Genomic DNA, 21705 nt, shown 5'->3' with positions numbered 1-21705 from the left:
ATCCCTGACAGCTACTGGAGATGTTGAATCCTGTCCTTGTGCCTTCTTTCCCTGTTCATCAGCTCCAATAATTTCCTCAATTATTTCAAATCTTTTTATTATTGTCTTTTGTAAAGCCTGAATCTCCTGGCCTATATATTTTTCTAGTGATTTCATTGAGGCACCTAGCCTCTGGTTCTCATTGTGCACATGTGATTCCAAAGTCTGAAGCTTCTCCTTTAAAGATAACATCTTGTCCTTGGACATTACTTGAATAGCATGCAGATTGCCATCCTGGAGAGATAGTCTTTCTGCTCACTTATTATAACTTTCTAACAAATTTTGATTATCAAATTCAACAGTAAAAATTCTCTCAGATAATTTCTTAGTACCCTTAGATATGGCTTCAATTTTGTTCACAAAATTAATGCTATCTTTTTTAATAGTATTATTTTTTTCAGGCAACTTTTGATTTATGATGGTATTAATCCTGTCAACAAGCTGTTCATTATTAGTCTGTAAAGACTGTATCATTCCTAAAAGTGTCATATTCTTTCTTAATGATAGAATATGGGTAAGAAAACTGAAACCCAATACCCAATAAATTGAAGTATCATTATAGCCAATATAAGCCTTGTATTATACAACCCATAGTATTAGCAAAAGAAGTTACTAAAAGTTGCAATATTAGCCGGGTGGTGGTGGTGCACACCTTTAATCCCAGCACTCGGGAGGCAGAGGCAGGCAGATCTCTGTGAGTTCGAGACCAGCCTTGTCTACAAGAGCTAGCTCCAGGACAGGCTCTAAAAAAGCTGCAGAGAAACCCTGTCTCGAAAAAAAAAGTTGCAATATTAATGAAGTCTGCCATATTGATTTATTAATTACCTGTTATGCGATCTGGTAAACTGCAATCTTTATTGTCCAGAAGATGTTGTGGTTGCAGAGTTGCGACTAGAAGGAATGCAACCATTGGCTACAGGATTGGTCCTGGGCTGCTTTAGTTTCCACCTAAATACTGGCTAAATACTGAGAAATATACTTTGCTTGACAAATTAAAAGCAATTCCATACACAGAGCAAGAAACCCAGAACAAACAGGCAGGGAGCAGAAACCGGAAGCTGCAAAAGTCACCATGCGGAAAGGAACTGCCCCAGGAAATGCAGCAGTCATACATGCTCTTGGGAAACTTCCAAGTTGTCACATGCAGTAAATTCCGTTTGTGGCAGGGATTCTACCAAAAACTGCTTGGGTAAAAGGAAGCCAAGCAGGCAGGGTTGGGAGACTGTCTGGGCTGGGGAACTGCTAGGCTGTTAGGCCATCCACCTGGTAGGTGTGGAGTCTGAATCCACGTGGGTGCCAAATAAAGAAGGACGCTTAAAAGAAATCCCACACTAGCTCAGAATTGAGAAATAGATGGTTATTTATTTAGGGGTAAACTCACAAATCAGAATCCCCTGCTGGAACGGAGATTAGAAACTGAAATCCGCAACCGGAACAGAGAGGCTGGAAAAGAGGGAGGACGCAGACTCTGCATCAGCATATATTGTATAAGAGGCCACGCTGATTATTATTAAGCAGGCTGTTGTAACTTATGACTTGCATTCTGCATTTGTTAAGGGGATGATAAAAAAACTTGGGCTTCTATCATCAAAGCAACACTACATGATTTCTTTCAGCAGTCCTGGATGATGGGCCTCAATTAATGTTTAAAATTTATTTTGCTGGGTAACCCCTAGCTGCAAGACTTCCTATAGCACTCTGGCAGGTGGAGCTGTGCTGATTTTTACTATCCTTTCCTTTTTTAACTTGTAATCATAAAATTAGGAGAATTTCTGAATCCTCTCCTCTGTAAAAGCTCTAGAATTATCTGTCTGTCTGTCTGTCTGTCTGTCTATCTATCTATCTATCTACCTATCTATCTGCTCCTTGGCTCATGGGTCAAATTAGTCTCTATGCATTTCTATTAACCTTCTCTGTGTGCTGCGGGAGTTAAAATTAGCTCTTTAAACTTTCTTTGCCTCCTACCTAGGCGATTTTTTTAAAGCACTGCCACTTGTAGGAGATGCTGGGGCTTCACATTGCCTTCGCTGAGTCCTGGAGTGGCCTGAAGACAGCAAAGCCAGAGTTGTGGACATGGCCAGCTCAGGGACGGGAACACGCTATTTACAAACTATATAACTCTGCTTTGTTTCTGCTCCACTTTAGCTCCTTAGCTATCACGATTCAGCCAAGCAACTGTACCAGTAACTGAATACTATCTCCTTGTTCCATATTTATAACTATATACAGCTTTACTCCCAAATTTTATTCTCTTGCTCTCTTTGCTTTTTAAATTCTACTTATTTCTGAGTGCTCATTATTCACCTATCCACCTGTGGTGCAATTTTTTCAGGCTCCTCACGTTCTCCTCCATGTCTGGTCACTTCTGTGCATTTTGGGGTTCACCTGTAAGTTCTACACTGTGGTGCCATATGTCAGGGTCCAGCCCCAACACAAGACATTTCTTACCAACGTAGAGGCGTGGGAATATTAAAAACACAATTCACATGACAGTATTGGGAGTTCCCAGTGATCACTCATATCCTGAAATCACCCGTGTTTATTTTTCAAATAGCTTTTATATCAATGCAAACTGAGGGAAAGGTAACAAAATCTTCATTTGCATTCTGTTTCTTAGGGTGGCAGGAAGACTTATGTCGTCATTTTGTCATGTAGGCTGAAAACACCTCTTCCCCAGGTGACCTCATAATTACAAAGGGAGAACGACATTGGCATATCCAAACTACTTTCAGGATGGCACCGGGTGTTCTTTACTATCAAAGGAGCTATGCAACCATCTCCCGTGTCGGAAGGTGCCAGATGCACCAGTTAAGTCTCACAGCTACTCCAACCATCAGACAAATGCGGGGAATGGCCTGCATTCTTGGCTCCCATCGTGAATGTCATAAAATTCTGGATATATATTGGGGGTATACAATTATACATGTTTATATGCATATATTTATATAGGGAAAATATATATGGGGGAAAGCATCAACATAGGAAATTGATAACAATTTTAAATCTAGATGATGATCCAGAATGGTGTTGACTATTCCAACTTTTCCATAAGTATGAAAATATTCATACATTTTTGAGGGGGGAATTGAGACAGGGTCCCTCCGTGTAGCCCTGGCCATCTTGGAACTCATTCTGTAGACCAGGCTGGCCTCAAATTCATAGAGATCCGCCTGCCTCTACCTGCCAAATGCTGGGATTAAAGGTGTGCACCATCACTGCCTGGCTCACACATGTATTTTTATAAATGGTTTCAATTTAGCTATTTTTGTTAATGTGTTAGAGGGAGCCCATCAGAGAAGAACACTCCGACAGTTTATATTAACTAAAAGGATTTATTCTAGCCAGCGGAGACTACATTGAGGTATTCAGGACCTAAGTGTAGCCCTAGGCATTTAGACCAAATCCCACATCCTGTAATCTTGCTCAACAGTGCAGAGGGAGATTTTGTCCAAGCAGGCAGTTTAACAGTAGCCAAGATAAGCAGTAGCTGGAGGGGGAGGTTTGCACATATGGGCCCTTTAAGTAAAGCCAGGGAAATTATCAGGGGTAATTTGACCTCAGATTCTCTGAGCAGAGTTGGATAATTTTTCATGAGATTCTCCACCAAGACAATCAATTTCTACCAAAACCTGACAAGCCTCAGCAAGAATAAGAGATGGCCAATCCTGTGGGCTTTTTTGCCCTGTCACAAATGTACAGTTTATCTTACTGTGTGGGAGGACATAAATGATAGGGCTTTTACCTTTTGAAATTCTTATGGGTTTAAGCCCTTTAGAAAGTACTTATTCATCAATAGCTGTGTTTTTAACATCTCCACACAAATACTTAAGGAATGGATTTGCAACTCAAATCCTTTCATATTCCTTTTTATGTATTACATGTATACAGAATGAAGTTGTTTAAAATCTAATAGAAAATGAATGCATGAGGGTTTTCTAAACTATCTAAAATACAAACGGTCTCTCATATCAGTTACAATAATGCCAAGGGAGAAAAATGTAAAACCTATTTTTACAGAACACAGACATTAACCAAATACTCTGAAAAATCATTTTACTTATTATAATCCTTTCCCAATACTTTGACTGGTACTGGGCTGGCCATCCACGAATTTTGCAATAAGAAAGTAGACATTCAGCATGTTTATGTTAATATGAGAGGAGACATAGAGCATTAATTGTGACAAGGAAGATGCCTCAGATAAACTATTTTGAATAACTGCTCTCCCTAAGCTGACTGTCCTGGGTGAATAGTATTTGACAAATTAAGTTTATAGAACGAGATGAGAGTAACTCAAGGTTATCCTAAGTAACACAATGATTATCCTTTATTTCTGACATTCAAAGATATTCTCAATAGAGTTTCATCTCTGAACAACAGACTGCCCACATTCTGATTCTCTAAGGGTTTCTTGGAATACTCTGATGCTGACCAAATCCTAGGGCAGATTCAAGTTCTTCTCACGTCTTTCCAGCCACAGTCTTGCCAATGAATTCTCTGCTGTTCAGTAAAATTTCCATACAAAATCTTGTCCACCCTCCTTACATGCATAGGACTCCTAACAACGATGGATTTTCTGATGTTGTGTAAGATTATGATTTACAATAAAGGCTTCCCCACATTCTTCACATTTATAGGGTTGCAGAACTATAAGGGCTCTGACGTTTAAGAGCTGAGCTAATTCTATGTTCCCACATTCCTTGTATTCACAGGGTTTCACTCCAGCATGGATTCTCTTATGTTAAAAAAGGGCCTCAGCTCGAATTGAAAGTCTTTACATTCTTTACAGTGGCAGTGTTTCATGCCTATGTGACTGCTCCACCGTGCAGTAAAGGCTGAACTAAATCTAAACATTTCCCAACCTTTCTTAGATTCATATGGTTTCTCACCAGTGTGAATTCTGATATACTTCTAGATTAGAATTATCACTAAAGGCCTTTCTACATTCCTTACATCCATAAGGTTTCTTACCAGTATGAATTTTAGCATGTCAAACAAAGCTTGATTTTCAACTAAAGGCCTTCCCACATTCTTAACATTGGTAAAATTTCTCACTAGTATGACTTCTTTGATGTACTTCAAGGTCTCTACCACAAGTAAAGTACTTCTCACATTCTTTACATTCATAAGGATTCTTGTCAGTATGAATTCTAAAATGTCCAAGAAATTGGTACCGATATTGAAAGGCTTCCCCACATTCCTTACACTGAAAGGGCTTCTCACCAGTGTGGATTCTCTGGTGAATTCTAAGGCCTGTACTACGAATAAAGTACTTCCCACACTCCTTGCACTGAAAGAGTTTCACATTGGTATGAATTCTCTGATGTTGACGAAGTTGGGACTGAAGTCTGAATGCAGACCCACACTGCTGACATTCAAATGATTTCTCTCCAGTATGAATGTTCTGATGCCGAGTGAGCTGTGCCAGAACAGTAAAGGCTTTCCCACATTCCTTACACTGAAAGGGTCTCTCACCAGAGTGAATTTTCTGATGTTGCATGAGGTTTGAGCGACGATTAAAGGTTTTCCCACACTCTTTACATTCATGTGGTTTCACACCAGCATGAATAATCCTATGTTCAACAAGGCTGGAGACACGCTTGAAAGACTTCCCACATTTCTCACATTCAAATATTTTTTGACCTGTATGAAGAATGTTTTTGTGGTAATTAAGCTGGCTGGGAAGATGAAAAGCCTTTCCACATTCTTTACATTCAAAAGGTCTCTCACCACTATGAAATCTCTGATGTCGAATAAGATGTATATTAAGTCTAAAGACTTTCCCACATTCCTTACATTCAAATGGCTTCTTTCCAGTGTGAATACTCTGATGCTCAGTGAAATTTGAACGTCGACGGAAGTGTTTCCCACATTCCTTGCACTGATAGGGTCTCTCATCAGTATGAATTCTATGATGCTCACTAAGTTGGTTCTTACGTCTGAAGGCTGAGCCACACAGCTTGCACTTGAAAGGTTTCTCATTAGTGTGAGTTTTCTGATGCTCAGAGAGGTATACCTGAAGCCTAAAAGCCTTCCCACAGACTTTACACTCAAAGGGTTTCTCACCAGTATGAACACTCTGGTGACGCAAAAGGAATGAGCCACAACTGAATATCTTCCCACACTGCTGACATTCAAATGATTTCTCTCCAGTATGAATGTTCTGGTGCCGAGTGAGCTGTGCCAGAACAGTAAAGGCTTTTCCACATTCCTTACACTGAAAGGGTCTCTCACCAGAATGAATTTTCTGATGTTGTGTGAGGTTTGAGCTACGATTAAAGGCTTTCCCGCATTCATTACATTCATATGGTTTCACATCAGCATGAATAATTCTGTGTTGAACAAGAGTGGAAACACGTTTGAAGGACTTCCCACATGCATTGCATTCAAAGGGCTTTTTGTTTGTATGAACAGTTTTATGGTTATTAAGCTGACTGGGAAGATGAAAAGCCTTTCCACATTCTTTACATTCAAAAGGTCTCTCACCACTGTGAGATTTTTGATGACGAATGAGAAGTATATTAAGTCTAAAGACCTTCCCACATTCTTTACACTTGAAGGGTTTCTTTCCAGTGTGAATACTCTGATGGTCAATCAAATTTGAACGTTGACGAAAGAATTTGCCACATTCCTTGCACTGATAGGGTCTCACATTAGTATGAGTTCTCTGATGTTCACTAAGTTGATTCTTACGTCTGAAGGCTGAGCCACACAGCTTGCACTTGAAAGGTTTCTCATCAGTGTGAGTTTTCTGATGCTCAGAGAGGTATACCTGAAGCCTAAAAGCCTTCCCACAGACTTTACACTCAAAGGGTTTCTCACCAGTATGAATACTCTGGTGTTGCACAAGGTATGAACCAGTTCTGAATGTCTTCCCACACTGCTGACATTCAAATGATTTCTCTCCAGTATGAATGTTCTGGTGCCGAGTGAGCTGTGCCAGAATAGTGAAGGCTTTCCCACATTCCTTACACTGAAAGGGTCTCTCACCAGAGTGAATTTTCTGATGTTGCGTGAGGTTTGAACGACGATTAAAGGCTTTCCCACACTCTTTACATTCATGTGGTTTCACACCAGCATGAATAATCCTATGTTCAACAAGATGGGAGACATACTTGAAAGACTTCCCACATTCTCCACATTCAAATGGTTTTGTACCTGTATGAATGGTTTTATGGTACTTAAGCAGGCTGAGAAGTTGAAAATCCTTTCCACATTCCTCACATTCAAAAGATCTCTCACCACTGTGAGACTTCTGATGTCTTATAGGTTGTTGGTGGTATCTGAGGGTTTTCTCACAATCCTTACATTCACAGGGTTTCTCTCCAGTATGCATAGTCTGATGCTGAACAAGAGTTGAACTACAACCAAAGTATTCACCACACTCTTTACATTCATATGCCTTTTCTATATTGTGAGTAAGAGTCTGACAGGTGTAAGTAGGCAGCTTTTCTTTGTTACTAATCTTTTGATCAACATCTCCTTGATAACTCTGTAGTTCCTTGAATGTACTATAATTGGGGCCATTACTGAAACTGGAGGCCTTGAGGTCAAAAGCTTTACTTAATTGTTGTATACTCTGTTTGAGTAAATTTCTATTATAAATATGATTTTCTAGAGATGTATTTTCAGCTTCATAACATGACTCCAAATCTGAAAGAAAAGAAGTGAAAATACGTTATTTTTCTGTAACAAAAACACATTTTCCTGTAACATAAAATTTTAAATGAACAGACATACTCTAAGTCAAACTCTGAAGTTTCAGAGAAACTGAACAAGAGCAAGTACAGTAGCAATAATAAGGCTTAATAATGAGACAATACTCTTTATAACAGAACAGATTGTAAATGGGAAGAAATATCTGGTTAATTAAATTATAACAAATTAATCTGAAATAGTCTTATGTCCTTCTTTCCATACTAACTTGAAATAAATAACTTTTGGTAAATGTTTTTGAACCAAATCATGAAAAAAAGAGTATACCACACAAATACATAAGCTGTGTCATGATTTAAGAAAACTGGCCTGACTGGGACTTATTACAAAGGACGTAAAAGTCTGTGCTGGTGGTGGTGGTACAATTGTGACCCAAGCAAAAAGGATCCAGTAACAGTGGCTTGAGTTTCAGACCAGCACTGTCTAGATAGTAAGATTTGTCTGTGAAAAATAAAAACGAGCTATAAAACCAAACCAAACCAACAGAGAGAAAGTGGGGAAGAGAATTCATTAAAAATTTTAAGAAGACTAAGGATCTCCAGCCAGGGAAACAGGTCTTTCCCTGAAGATCTTTACCTAATTGCAGATCTTTACCTCTCTCTCCTCTCCTCCAAATCCAATCCCATAGTCTTATCCCTAGCTATGTAGCAGACCATGTGCTGTGGTCTCCTCTTCATTCCAGCCTTGATCTCCAATACTTCCAAACTTAAGGAACACAATGAAGCTGGTTCTATGAGGCACATTCATAGCACTGTTTACATACATAAAACAACTGGGAGAGATCTCACTCAAGCAACTTAATAGCACAACTAAAAGCTCTAGAACATGGGGGCTGGAGAGATGGCTCAGAGGTTAAAGAGCACTGACTGCTCTTCCAGAGGTCCTGAGTTCAATTCCCAGCAACCACATGGTGGCTCACAACCATCTGTAATGAGATCTGGCGCCCTCTTCTGGCGTGCAGTCATACACGGAGGCAGAATGTTGTATACATAATAAATACATAAATCTTAAAAATAAAAGATTTTGAGGGGTTTAAAAAAAAATAAAAGCTCTAGAACAAAAACATGGAATTACACCCACAAAGAGTAAACAGAAAGAAATAATTAAACTTGCAGCTGAAATAAATAAAATAGGAACAAAGGAAAGAAATAAAAAAAAAAACTCAATGAAACAAGAAGCTGGTTCTTTGCGAAAACCAGTAAGATTGTCAAACCCTTAGCCAAATTAACTAAAAGTCAGACAGAAGATCCAAATTAACAAAATTAGAGATTAAAAAAAAAAGACGTAACAACCATACCTAGGAAATTCGGAGAATCATCATTAGGACATAAAATAAAAGCCTAAACTCTGCCAAATTGGAAAATCTAAAAGAAATGGGTGATTTTTAAGGATACATACAACTTACAAAAGTTAAATGAAAATCGGATAAGAACAGAATAAGAATAGAATCAGTAACATTAGTCTCCCAAACAAACAAACAAAAAACTGTATAGGGCCAGAAGAAGAGTTCAGGTCAATACTCCTCAAATTATTGTCCAAAATTGAAACAGAAGGAACATTACCCAATTCTTCTTTCAAGGCCTTAGGCATCCTGATACCCAAACCACATAAATATCCACAAAGAAAATTACAATTCAATTTCCCAGATGAACATAGATGCAAAAATTCTCAATAAAATAATTTCAAACTGAAGCCGGGCAGTGGTGGTGCACACCTTTAATCCCAGCACTCGGGAGGCAGAGGCAGGCGGATCTCTGAGTTCGAGGCCAGCCTGGTCTACAAGAGCTAGTTCCAGGACAGGCTCTAGAAACTACAGGGAAACCCTGTCTCGAAAAAAACCAAAAAAAAAAAAAAAAAAAAAAAAAAAAAAATTCAAACTGAATCCAAGAACACTCAAAAAGATCATCCATTAGGAACAATTAGGCTCATCTAGAGATGCTGGAATGATTTGACAAATGCAATCCACCATATAAACAAACTGAGAGACAAAGGCCACAGGATCATCTCATTAGAAATAGAAAAGGCCTTTGACAACGTTCAACATGATTTCAAGGTAAGAACCATGGAGGGATTAGGGTGAAAACAAGGGACATAACTCAACATAAAAAGATAGTATACGGCAAGCCCATAGCCATCACCAACTTAAATAAAGAGAAATTCAAAGCAATTACTCTAAAATCCGGAAAAAGACAAGGTTGTCTACAGTCTCCACACCTGGACAATAAAGTACTTGAAGTTTTACCTGGAGCAGTAAGACAGCTGAAAGAGATCAAAGATGTTGAGCATCATGAGGCCCAGGCAAGGCCCAGTGTAATTTCCTGAACTTAACTTGAGTTGGCATGAGCACTAGTGTAACTTCCTGAGCCTAGCTAGAGTTTGGAGACCTATCTCTGGCTACCGGACCTAGACCCGCCTCCACCCAGCCACCTCTAGCGTAGCAGAATATTATTGGTCCTTGTTTCTTGATCTGCCTTGGGCCACCCCAGGCTTCTCCACCCCCATCACAACCCTATATAAGTCCCTGCTGGATACTATTAAAGGACTTCCTGCTTTGACAGACTCCCGACTCAGTGGTGTGTTTCTCCCCAGTGCCCAGAGGGGAGGGCTGAGTCAGGACACGCAACATCCTGTTTAGCCCCAGGGAGAGTCCAGAGGTCTGGCTCTGCCCCCACTCTTTCTGCCAGACAACCCAGCAAAAGGGAAGCAAATTAGAAAGGTCAAAGTATCTTGTTTGCAGATGATACAAGTGACCCTGAAGATTCCACAAGGGAACTCCTACAGCTGTTAAACACATTCAGAAAAGGTGGATACAAATGGCAAATATCTTACACCCATCAGAAAGGCTAAGATCAATAAAACAAGTGACCACTCACGTTGCCTAGGGAGACAGAGGCAGGCAGATCTCTCTGAGTTCAAGGCCAGCTTGGTCTACATAACAAGTTCCAGGATTGGCTCCAAAGCTATACAGAAAAGCCTTGTCTCTCAAAAAGCCAAAATAATAATAACAATAACAACAACAATAATTTGGAAAAAAAAAATCTCAGCAACATGGACTATACAGCATAACTCTGCTTACTCCCCACACAGGAATCCTCATTGTGCCCTCCAATTACACCAGGAATAGAAATAGAGAAGTGAAAGATTTACTAACTGGGCATACCTAGTCCCTCGGATGAAAAACTATCTAGAAAAACAATGGACCAGACCCAGAGCCTGAGGCCCCTTAGAGCAAGAGCTCAGTTAGTAAGTATAGGATAGTGCCCACGATGAGTGGCTTATGGGTAAATGGGAAGATCTGGTATGCACCACGGTGGAGCCGCCATATCTGATGGGAATGGCAAGAGTCATAAAGCCAGCACAGCTGCCTGACAAAGATCCAGCAAAGCTGAGCGGCACAATGGTTTTGATCTCCACATGTTGCATGCTTGTGGAGGATTTATTCTGTACAACTTAGGGACAGTGGATTGATGGAAATTTTCTTAGGAATCATTTATGCCTTTTCCCAGAGTACTGCTTCTAAGCTTCCCCATGAAATTCCTGAACATACTACCCTTCCCAATTTTAGGAAGATATCCTTATCTCCTTGAAGGTCTTTCTTAGGCCTTGGAGATTGTGATGCACACAAGAAGTCAGAATTCTCTTTATGAGGCTCTGAAACATTCTTAAAACATCTGCACCTACTCTTGCCCAGCAACAATATAATCAGAACAAAGTAAACTTGAAAGGTCAGCAAGACTTGGTGGCCGCAGCTCAGAAGTCTCTTCCCACTATACACTAGGGTGATTATGTGGCATCTACAGCAACGAAGTTAGGTTAGCTGGAGATCCTCTGCCCTACACAGGGACTTAGATTGATGGGCAAAGAATAAAAGGACCCCCCTTTCTGAGAAAATTAGCTCATGCAGAGGCACTGTGGTCTCATATAACCAAAGAACAAAAGAAGACAGGATTAGATATATAAATAAATTCTATAAAGATATAAAATGCAAACATTGTATTATGCCAGAAACTGAATAAAAATTGCAGCAGCTCTGGCCTGAGGAACTTTCTTGGGTACCCTGACCATTAAGAGTTAATAATACACTTCCTGGGATAGGACAACTGCCCAGTCTGGCTTGTAGGTTTTCTTTCTGTCTAACATCCTTGAAGCCACAGAGCTACCAGCCTGAGAAAAGGCTGTCATATCCTCTAGATTCTTAAAAATTGGGGTATGGGGTTGATGAGTAAAAATAATTATAAAAGGTAACTCTGTTTATCAAGGATGACTAAACCTGAGAGAAAATGATTGTGAAAGATAACTCTGTTCTATCACGGTTCATCAAAAATAACTACCCTTATGACCTCAGATGTGCAAGAAAAAAAGTTTAACACATGTCCAGAAACAGAAATGATATGATCTATGGTTTGGAACAACATGAACCTATCCCTGCTTATTGAATTCTGTATAAATCAAGAAGCAACTCTGATTGCTAGTCAGTCAGGCTAGCAAGATTCTTGTCACCACCATGGCCTAGCACACTCCTTCCCAGTTGCCTATTCCTTTTTTTTTTTTTTTTTTTTTTGGTTTTTCGAGACAGGGTTTCCCTGTAGTTTCTAGAGCCTGTCCTGGAACTAGCTCTTGTAGACCAGGCTGGCCTCGAACTCAGAGAACCGCCTGCCTCTGCCTCCTGAGTGCTGGGATTAAAGATGTGAGCCACCACCGCCTGGCTCAGTTGCCTATTCCTTATGTCCTCTCTGTAACCTGTCAACAGCCAGGGCTTGGTCCCCAACACTACGGGGAATAGATTCTGTTGAGAAGTTAGGCTGGCTTGCTCCCCCTCTGCCATATATAGCAGCACACAATGTAGTTATCAGAATGTTATGGTATAATGGAAAGTGAGCTTGAGGGAACAGGCCCACATTATAAGACTAAGGCACAAAGGAATGAATTTGGGAACAGCCCCGGGCTTGTTGTACTGCGTGGTACAAACACTACGCCATGCCCTGGAAGACTGCAAACTACTCTTATGAGTTTATCTCTCAGGACATCTGACACCTCCTGGTCACAAGGGCTCAGTCAGTGCAGCAGGATGTGTAGGAGGGCACCTGGCAGGGTTACTGAACCTTAGAGGACAAGAGGCATTTAGATTCTTCTTAATTTACTGGTTTTTGCTTCAAGAAAAATGCCATAGTGACGTTGATGACCGCTTTCGCCCCAGAATTAAGTCTCCTTTCAATATTGCTTGTGATTAAACTATAATGCACTTACAGAGTATATAAAGTGTTGCCTATTTTTAATAAACAGGCAGCCGTCCTGACATGTCAGTCTCCTTCCCTCGCTGACTCCATACCTCCTCTTTGGGACCTGAACCTAACTGGAGCTGGACACAGGCAACAGCCGCCATGCCGAGCAAGGTCGACGGTTGTGTTATGTGTCTCACATGTTGTTTCATTTGCTTGGCCATCTATTCTCTCTGAGTCAGGGTCCCTCATTTACCTGGAGTTGACAGGTAAACTAGACTGACCTGCCAGCAAGCTCAGGGGATCGTCCTTTTCTACCTCCCTAGTGCAGAGGTGAGAAGCACAGGCTACCCCATCACACCGTCTTTAGAGGGACTGTGAAGACAGACAATTGAAAATATGTGCTACGTGCACTGTGCTACTGTGTGCACGGTATTCACACTGTCTGCTCAGGGGAGCAGAGGTTAAGAACATAGTAATGCCAGAGGACCTGGGTCGAGTACCAGTAGCTCCTGTAACTCCAGTCCCTCTTATGGCCCCTTTGGGTATCTGCACACACACACACACACACACACACACACACACACACACACACACACACACAAAATACATTTAAAATGACAGAAAGAAGGTAACTGCTCCAGTTTGAGGGAAGAGGGGAGAACAACTTAGTGACTCATGAACCAGCAGCCCCTGTGGCAGCTTTTGCTATGACCTTGACTTCCTTCCCAGGTCTCAGGCATGGTCTCCCACAGGCCCTGTGGCTCTGAAGGGAGTGTCAACCCCGGGTCAGGCATGGGGACCTCTCCGGCCACACGCTGAGATGGCAATGCTGCAGCCCTGCCTTCCTTACTCACCTGGGCTGGGCCTGTCTGCTTCTCCCGTCACAGCCATCCAGGGCTCTCTCTCCTGCTCCAGTAAGGTGATCAGATCGGGTTTGGAAATGGAACTTCCCACTTAAAAGAAAGAAAAAAATGACACATGTGGAGACTTTTCCTTTAAGACTTGGTCCCTCTAGTTATCCCAGGATGTCCTGGAACTCAATATGTAGACCAGGCTGGCTTTGAACTTCCTTGATCTGCCTGCCTTAATCCTGCTGAGATGAAGGGTGTGTGGTACAATGAGCTGCCAGTATAAATTTTTAAAGATGCAGACATATTTATTATAAAGTTCTATACAGGCTCACATGGTGGATCATCCTGAAAGCCCAGCAGCTGGGGGAAGGAGCAGGCCAGTCAGTGCTGCAGAGCAGGACCCTTGTCTTGGAAAAACAGAATAAAGAGCCCAACTAATGCTGAGGAAAGACTTCAGAGAAGAAGAACCTGGGTGAGAAACCAGCTGTTTCAGAAAAGGGTTTTAATCTCATTTAAATGCAGATAGGAGCTTGTTCTTAAGAGGAAAGTATATATATAGTGGGTGAGAACATGAACCCTTAGGCTACACTGTCTAAGGTAAATCCCATCTCTGCAGCTCACTAATAAGGCCATCTATTTAGGCAAGTCCCATAAGATTCTATGTGCAATGTTCCCATCTAAAACCTGGGCATGGAGGCACAGACTTGAAATCACAAGACTTGAGGAATGGAAGAAGGTAAAGGAGTTCAAAGCCAGCCTTAGTTTTGTTGGCCAAAGCTGCTTGTTTATTTCCCAGCCACCCAGACTCCCGAAATAATCACACAGAAACTATATTATTTGCAATACTGTTTGGCCAATAGCTTAAGTGTATTGCTAGCTAGAGTTAACCACTTAACATTATTTTATATTTTGCCACAAGGCTCGTAGCCTACCAGCAATGTTCCAGCTGGCAGCTCGTGTCTTTCCCCTCTGGCAGCTACACGGTGTCTCCTTGATTCCTTTCTCTCTGTCTCTCTCTCTGTCTCTCTCTGTCTCTCTCTCTCTGTCCATATATATCTTCCAGCCTGGCTATATTCTGTTAAGCCATTGGCCAAAAGCAGCTCCTTTATTCATTAAGCAATAAAAACAATACATATACAAAAGTACTTTCCACACCATAGTTTCATAGCCAATCCAAAGCCACCCTGAGCTACTTGAGACATGGCCTCATTCTTACAGATTTGCTCAATGAAAAAGACAAACATCACACCGTAAAACTAAAGCAGGTAAAGGAAGTGTTCAAAGAAGGAAATAGACTGTGTACACTTCTGTTCTGAATCGATTTCATTGATTCATTAGTAAGTAGATCGTAAAGACGCTTGTATTTCTGTATGCATGCATGCATAGTGTATGTATGTTTTAATGAAGGTGTGTGCACAAGTGTGGGTAGGCATGCATGCATGGGTCTGTGTACAGGCCAGAGAGCAGTATGAGGTGTCCTCTTTGATTGCTCCCTACTTTGGTTTTTGAGACAGGGTCTCTCATTGAACCCAGACCACTCTGAGGGGATCTCCAAGGTGTGGACAAAAGGCAGGTGCTTCAGGAAGCTCCTATTTTCAACCCAACAAACCTCACAAAATTCCTTTGGGAAGAAGGAGGCGCTCAGCTCCCTCTTAAAATTATATTGACTTCAATTTCTTTTATGTGCATGTAAGTGTCTGCATGTATGTCTGAGCACCACATGCACGCATGATGACCATGGAGGCCAGACGGCATCAGGTCCCTGGAACTGGAGTTACAGAGGTTGTGAGCCACATTGTGGAGCTGGAAATTGAACCTGGGTCCTCAGAAAGAGGATTCAGCTCCCTTAATCAACAACCTATCTCACTAGCCACTAATTCTAGATATTGATTTATCTCCTTATTTATTTCATTTTGTTTATATTTTGTTTTATTTGAAACAAGGCTTGTAGACTAGGCTACACTGGAACTTCACCATGTATCTGAGGGTGACCTTGAACTCACAGCAATCATTTTTGCCTCAGCCTTCTGAGTGAAGGAATGACAGGCACGGGCCACCAGGCCCAGCTTCAGCTACCACAGGAAAGATGGCCTGTCTACTCATTCAGAGGGAGAAAAGCCAAGAGTTTAGATGACCTTACCCACTGTGATGAGGTTGCTATAGGTCTCCAACATCATGTCCCTGTATAAGACCCTCTGAGCAGCATCCAAGCAGGCCCACTCCTCCTGAGAGAAGTCAACAGCCACATCCCTAAATGTCACTGACCCCTGAAACCACAAACACAAGTAGAGTCAAATTGAGGAAGCATTCAAGAGGGAAAAAGACGGGCTGGAGAGGTGGCTCAGAGGTTAAGGGCACTGACTGTTCTTCCAGAGGTCCTGAGTTCAATTCCCAGCAACCACATGGTGGCTCACAACCATCTGTAATGACATCTGGTGCTCTCTACTGGCCTATAGGATATATGTAGACAGAATATTGTATACATAATAAATAAATCTTATTTTTAAAAAAAAAAAAGAGGGGAAAAGAGAAGGGAAAGGACTCAAGGCTGTAAAGGAGCCACTTGGAGATGCTCAAGGCACCTGACTGCACGAGCTCCCCCAGGAAAGGAGGACTGTGGCCCCTACACATCCAGTAAATGTGCACTTCCGTTCCATCCCCAGCCTTCCAGTTACAGCACAAAAGAAAACTGTCACCCAGGCTCAGTGTAAGACACCTAAGAACCAGTGTGAGTCCCTGGGTTTATTGTGGCATCAGGAGATAGCATAAAGATTTTGTTTTCTCATTGGCATGATTTTTATAAACTATGTAGGAGTGCATATTACTGGCATATTAGGTTTAAGGGTTTTTCGTAAAAACAAAAATGAGAACTTTCAAGATGGCACATGTGTCTCAGGTCTCCCTGAACTCCGAAGACTTCAGTCCCCTCCCAGGCACAGCCTGGATGACCTTCCCTCTCATCCCTGAACTCCCTCTTAAAGTCCCTCAAGCAGGTCACCTCATCACACACATGCACCGAGACCAAGCCCTCACTCTCAAACCCTGTGTCATCAGCCTGAAAACACCAAAGATGTCAATCAGGATCCCCAGTGTACTCAAAGGAGACCATCACCTCAGTGTCTGAAACCCCCAAAGACCCTGATTCCCTGTGGGACTGTGGCCCCTCTGCAACGACAGTCCTCCCTGACCACAGACAGGAGAGAGCAGGTGTGCGGGAATGCACTCAGAGAAAACTGCAGAAGCAGCCGGAAAGAGGCCAGACAGGAAGTGCTCTGACCTTCCAACCCTCACTGTAACGGGGCAGACGGGGCTGGAGGATTTCGGGTCCTTGGGAAGCTTCACAAGAGAAAGACAGCAAAGAGTCATCTAACCTGGAAGCCACCTGTGTAGAGAGAGAACGACAACTTACACAGACCACATCCTGAGAACCAGAGCTGGCCATTCTTCTTTAGGATCCTCCCTGGGGGACAAAAAGAAAGCCTTTCATAGGATTGTCACTTGATGTTCCCAGACTCACTTATGACACCATGACTTCACCGACTACTTTTATTCTCAAGCATCCCCACTCACACTCCTCCCACGGCTCATGGCCTCCCACACACAAATCAGAAGCAGACAGGAGTCTACACAAAGCCGATTCTGTCCTAACCCCGGACAACCACTGCGCAAGGGCTCAACGTGGACGTGCGGAGCAAAAGCCCGTCTGCCTTGACGTTCCTCCAGAAGATGTCAGCAGAAGGATCCCGTCTTCCATCCTGAGCTCCAGCTAGCCCTAGACGGGGTCCCTCAGCCCACTGTGAGCAGGTCTTCCTACTGGAACCCCACCTTCAGGGCTGACAGGGCTGACAGCATTTAAACTGTACGTCCTTTGGAAACTCAGGGCTGAGTGAAGCACAGCAAGGCTGGAGGGGCAGGAGGTCTGCAGCTGCAGTTCCTATCTCTAACTACAATTTCAGAGGATTTGATACGTTCTCCTAGGCAAAACATATTTAGAATAAGTAGAAAAAAATAAAATATTTTTTTAAAGTGTCCATTATCAAAAAGAAAAGATCATGTGGAAAATGGGAAGGGGCATTAGTGGAGATAATGTAGATTAACACAATCACTGCAGAAAGCAGTACGGTAGACTCTCAACAATTACAAACAAAACTGTCACATGATCCATGGATCCCACTTCTGAGTAGAGACACAAGGGAAATACAATCAGTGTCACTTATACCAAGTGACACTTATACTCCCACATTTATTCCTGCAGAGCTTACACAGCTGTGATACTCAACCCCACCAAGAGATGAGTGGACAAAGCAAATCGAGATTGAGGGTCACGGACACAGTGGAAAGATGTCCAACCATTTACTACAATATGGAGAGCATGGAGGAACATGAGAGAAATGAGCTAAAGACAAAAGATAAACGCTGGGGCTGGAGAGAAGGCTCAGCGGCTGAGAGCTGGTTTGGCTTCTCCAGAGGCCAGGAGTTCAGTTCCCCGACAGCTCCCAGTGCTGTAAGTCCAGTGCCGAAGATCATCTTCCTACAGTACTGTACTCAAAACCACCCACACATAATTTTAAATAAAAAAAATCCTTAAACCAAAAGACAAACATCTCACTCATGCAGAATCTGAAGCCGTTATCTCACAGGAACAGGTACAATAGTGGGTCATGGGGCCTGAGCGGCTGAGGCTGGATGTGCAACACCATGGTTGAGAGTGGGAGATGCAGACCCGGAAGGGAGTCGGGAAGATGATGACCAAGGATACACAATGTCAGCGGTACAACACAAGTTCCAGATGCCTCGTGCAGCACCGCGGCTATGACTCAGAGAGTAGACGTTGAGTGTGCTCGCTACAAAAAATGTGACAGGCAGATTTAGTCATCCCAAAGGACACGAAGACTCCAAGAGACCACGCTGTACACAATACAAGAAATTTCATCTCCAAGTTAAAGAAAATCTGCTCTACATTAGTTCATTCATTTTCATTTTATTGTTTTGAGACGGTTGCCCTGTGTTCCCCAGCTACTCTGGAACCTGCTAAGTGGACTGAGCTGACCATGAACACAGCTTCTGTCTCTCAAGTGCTGACATTACAGTGTATACCATAAAACCTACCTTTCCCTTTTCTTGAGTCATTTTCTTAAAAATACAGCCAGTAATCACATTATTTCTAACGCCCTTGTCCTGCATAAAACTGAAGAGAAAGAACCCAAAAATGATCACACAAAGCATCAACATTAGGTCCTTACTATACGGCTGGCACTGCACCAACAGGCTTTACAGCTGTCATTCGGAGGCACATGACAAGCCTAGAGACCCAGAGAAAGGCAGAACCCAGACTCCAACCCAGATACCACGGAGCCACATCCCCACGTTCAACCACAGCACTGCCTATCACCTTCATCCGTCCCCTTCTTTGAAAACAAGGCCACGCGACGTGTCAGCAAATCGATATAATAAATCACAGTTTTTTGAAAGCCTGAACGCAAACCTCCGGAGGTTCCCACCTATAACATCTTGGAGAAAGGGAGTGATTGTAGAGAGATGTCAAGGGTCTCCGAAACGATCACGTGACTATTAAGTGGAAAGGGAGCGGACAAGGCAGGGGGCACAATGGTGGAGGCATCAATTTACATATTCCTCCTTCACTTACTGGCAATTCTACATTCTAAACCTCGTTTCTCAAAGAGAGAGAAAGCGCAAACTCACTCTTGAATCTCAGATGTGTGGCGACGATGCCCGCACTCTTCTCCGGGCCCTCCTTGTGAACGCCGGCCGACGCGGGCAGCCTGAGCAAGCACGAGATCCCAGACTGCACGTCCTAGTGACACATCCTAGCGAGCGCTTTCCTTCACCTCCCACGACACTCAAGGCGGCTGGAGCGCTGAGAAAGTTACGGACTCAACAAGTAGCTGCGCTCCTAGGCGACCCCGGGAGGCGCCTCCGGCCTCAAATGCGCGCCCCGCGCTCCAGTCTGGACCTCAGGGGCAGCTCCCCGTCAGACTCCGTCCCTGACCGCTCATCACCGCAGCCTGGTCCTCTGCCTCAGCCGCTGTGGCCGTGAGGGAAAGCAGGAGCAGAACCGACTGGCACAGTGATGCAGACAACGCTCAAAGTGTACGTACACGCATACACACGCGGACAGACACACGGACACACACACACATCACCGCCTGCCCGCTGCCCCGCACACAGCCCAAGGGCTCCCGCCTTACTCTGTGGAGGATTAAGCCAACCAGCAATTTCTTACTCCCACCACAGAGCTCTGACCGTCTAAGGTAGCACCTGCAGAATGCCGGAAGTTGATGTTTTAGTCCAGCGCTGCAGCCCCTGGGAAATAGAGTCCCCGAGTCCAGAACGGCTCTGCGGGTCAGAGAAATCCCAGCATGCAACTCGAGCCTTCAGGGAGCTGCGCCCAGTGGTTTGTGGGAGTTCCCACGGGTGCGCGCTTAAAGGGGAGGCGCCCTCTTGCGATCAAAACGTACTTCCGGGTTCCGCGGTAGCTTGTCTTCTCTCTGAGGAGAGTACAGGCGAGCATATGTGTAAAGTGCAGAATTAGAATAAAATCAGATTGAGCCATAACTGCTTTGAGCACGCTTTGCCTGAGACCCGCTGCAGAAGGATTCCACCTCGCTGTGCGATGGGAGGGTCTATGATAAATCAGAAAAGACTGAACTAGAGAATTGGTTGGCTTTAAACGGGAAGAGAAAGAGCAGGCTACATCAGAGATTTGTTTGGACGCTTCCAGGGTTCAGTTGAAATTTCAAAATCACTTTTGCTGTTTCGTATATTTAAGTCAATCTTTTTTATTAAGAATGGGATAGGAAACTAATGTCAAGATAACAGACGATGCTAGTAAAACCAGTAATCATATAAATGTATTGTGAATGATCAAAACCTAAAGTATAGAGTGTCAGGTGAGAGTTGAAAACAAGCAGACCCAGCCATGTGTTAACTACAGAACATATGTTAAAGGTAAGTACTCTAGCAGATTAAAGTGCTCATCCTCACATTAGTCAAAAGAAGACTTAAGTCAGTTTTAAAATCGAAGCAGATAGAGGACAAAGAACATTGCCAGTGATAAAAAGGAACGGCAGTTCATCTAGTGTAAATAAACTTGTTCTGCAACTTCTCTGGGATTGTGGTTTGTAGGCTGGTTTTCTTTGCTTTATGTTTAAAAACCACCTATGAATGAGTACATGTGATAATTGTCTTTCTGGGTCTGGGTTACCTCATTCAATATAATGTTTTCTAGCTCCATCATTTTCCTGCAAAATTCAAGCTGTCGTTATTTTTTTCTGCTGTGTAGTACTCCATTGCGTAAATGCACCACATTTTCCTTATCCATTCTTCGGTCGAGGGGCATTTAGGTTGTTTCCAGGTCCTGGCTATGACAAAGCAAGCTGCTATGAACATAGTTGAGCACATGTCCTTGTGGCACGATTGAGCATCCTTTGGATAGATACCCAAAAGTGGTTTACTGGGTCTTGAGGAAGGTTGTTTCCTAGTTTTCTGAGAAATCGCCACACTGACATCCGAAGGGTTTGTACCAGCTTGCATTCCCACCAGCAATGCAGGAGTGTTCCCTTTTCCCCCAAACCTCTTCAGCATAAGTTGTCATCAGTGTTTTTGATCTTGGCCATTCTTACAGGTGTAAGATGGAATCTCAGAGTTGTTTTGATTTGCATTTCTCTGATGACAAAGGATATTGAACATTTTCTTAAGTGTCTTTCAGCCATTTTAGATTCCTCTGTTGAGAGTTCTCTGTTTAGGTCTGTACTCCATTTTTCAATTGGATTATGTGTTCTTTTAATGACAAATTTCTTGAGTTCTTTGTATATTTTGGAGACCAGACCTCTGTCTGATGTAAAGTTAGTGAAGAT

General features: G+C 42.7%; 2 protein-coding genes across 2 annotated transcripts in view; both read right to left on the bottom strand.

Moving 5' to 3' along the window:
* The window catches only part of LOC119821058 (zinc finger protein 60-like), a 61545-nt gene extending 41427 nt beyond the window's left edge, over positions 1-20118 (bottom strand). The window contains exon 1 of the mRNA XM_038339882.1: positions 20038-20118. The gene's annotated coding sequence lies outside the window, so the exon portion shown is untranslated. The remainder of the gene's footprint in view (positions 1-20037) is intronic.
* LOC119821057 (zinc finger protein 60-like) lies at positions 1476-20170 on the bottom strand. The gene is made up of 6 exons (XM_038339875.1): positions 20038-20170; positions 19532-19706; positions 17238-19338; positions 15969-16095; positions 13832-13930; positions 1476-7692 (listed from the first exon to the last, which is right to left on the bottom strand). Exons 3-6 carry the CDS (start codon positions 17268-17270, stop codon positions 5072-5074), a joined length of 2880 nt encoding a protein of 959 aa, XP_038195803.1. The 5' UTR covers positions 17271-19338; positions 19532-19706; positions 20038-20170; the 3' UTR covers positions 1476-5071.
* Positions 20171-21705: the final 1535 nt, after the last annotated feature.

The sequence above is a fragment of the Arvicola amphibius genome, chromosome 8, assembly GCF_903992535.2.
Source record: "Arvicola amphibius chromosome 8, mArvAmp1.2, whole genome shotgun sequence".
Lineage (NCBI taxonomy): Eukaryota > Metazoa > Chordata > Mammalia > Rodentia > Cricetidae > Arvicola > Arvicola amphibius.
The sequence above is the reverse complement of the archived record's forward strand: the minus strand, read 5'-3'. Positions and strand labels throughout refer to the sequence as shown.

Bases quoted from the DNA above. Each gene is read 5' to 3' on its own strand.
- LOC119821057 (XM_038339875.1), bottom strand. From the start codon at position 17,270: ATGGCCAGCTCTGGTTCTCAGGATGTGGTCTGT. The intron at 16,096-17,237 runs GTAAGTTGTCGT...TTGTGGTTTCAG, and splicing joins GTTCTCAGGATGTGGTCTGT to GGGTCAGTGACATTTAGGGA. The intron at 7,693-13,831 runs GTGAGTAAGGAA...CTTTTCTTTCAG, and splicing joins AGCAGACAGGCCCAGCCCAG to ATTTGGAGTCATGTTATGAA.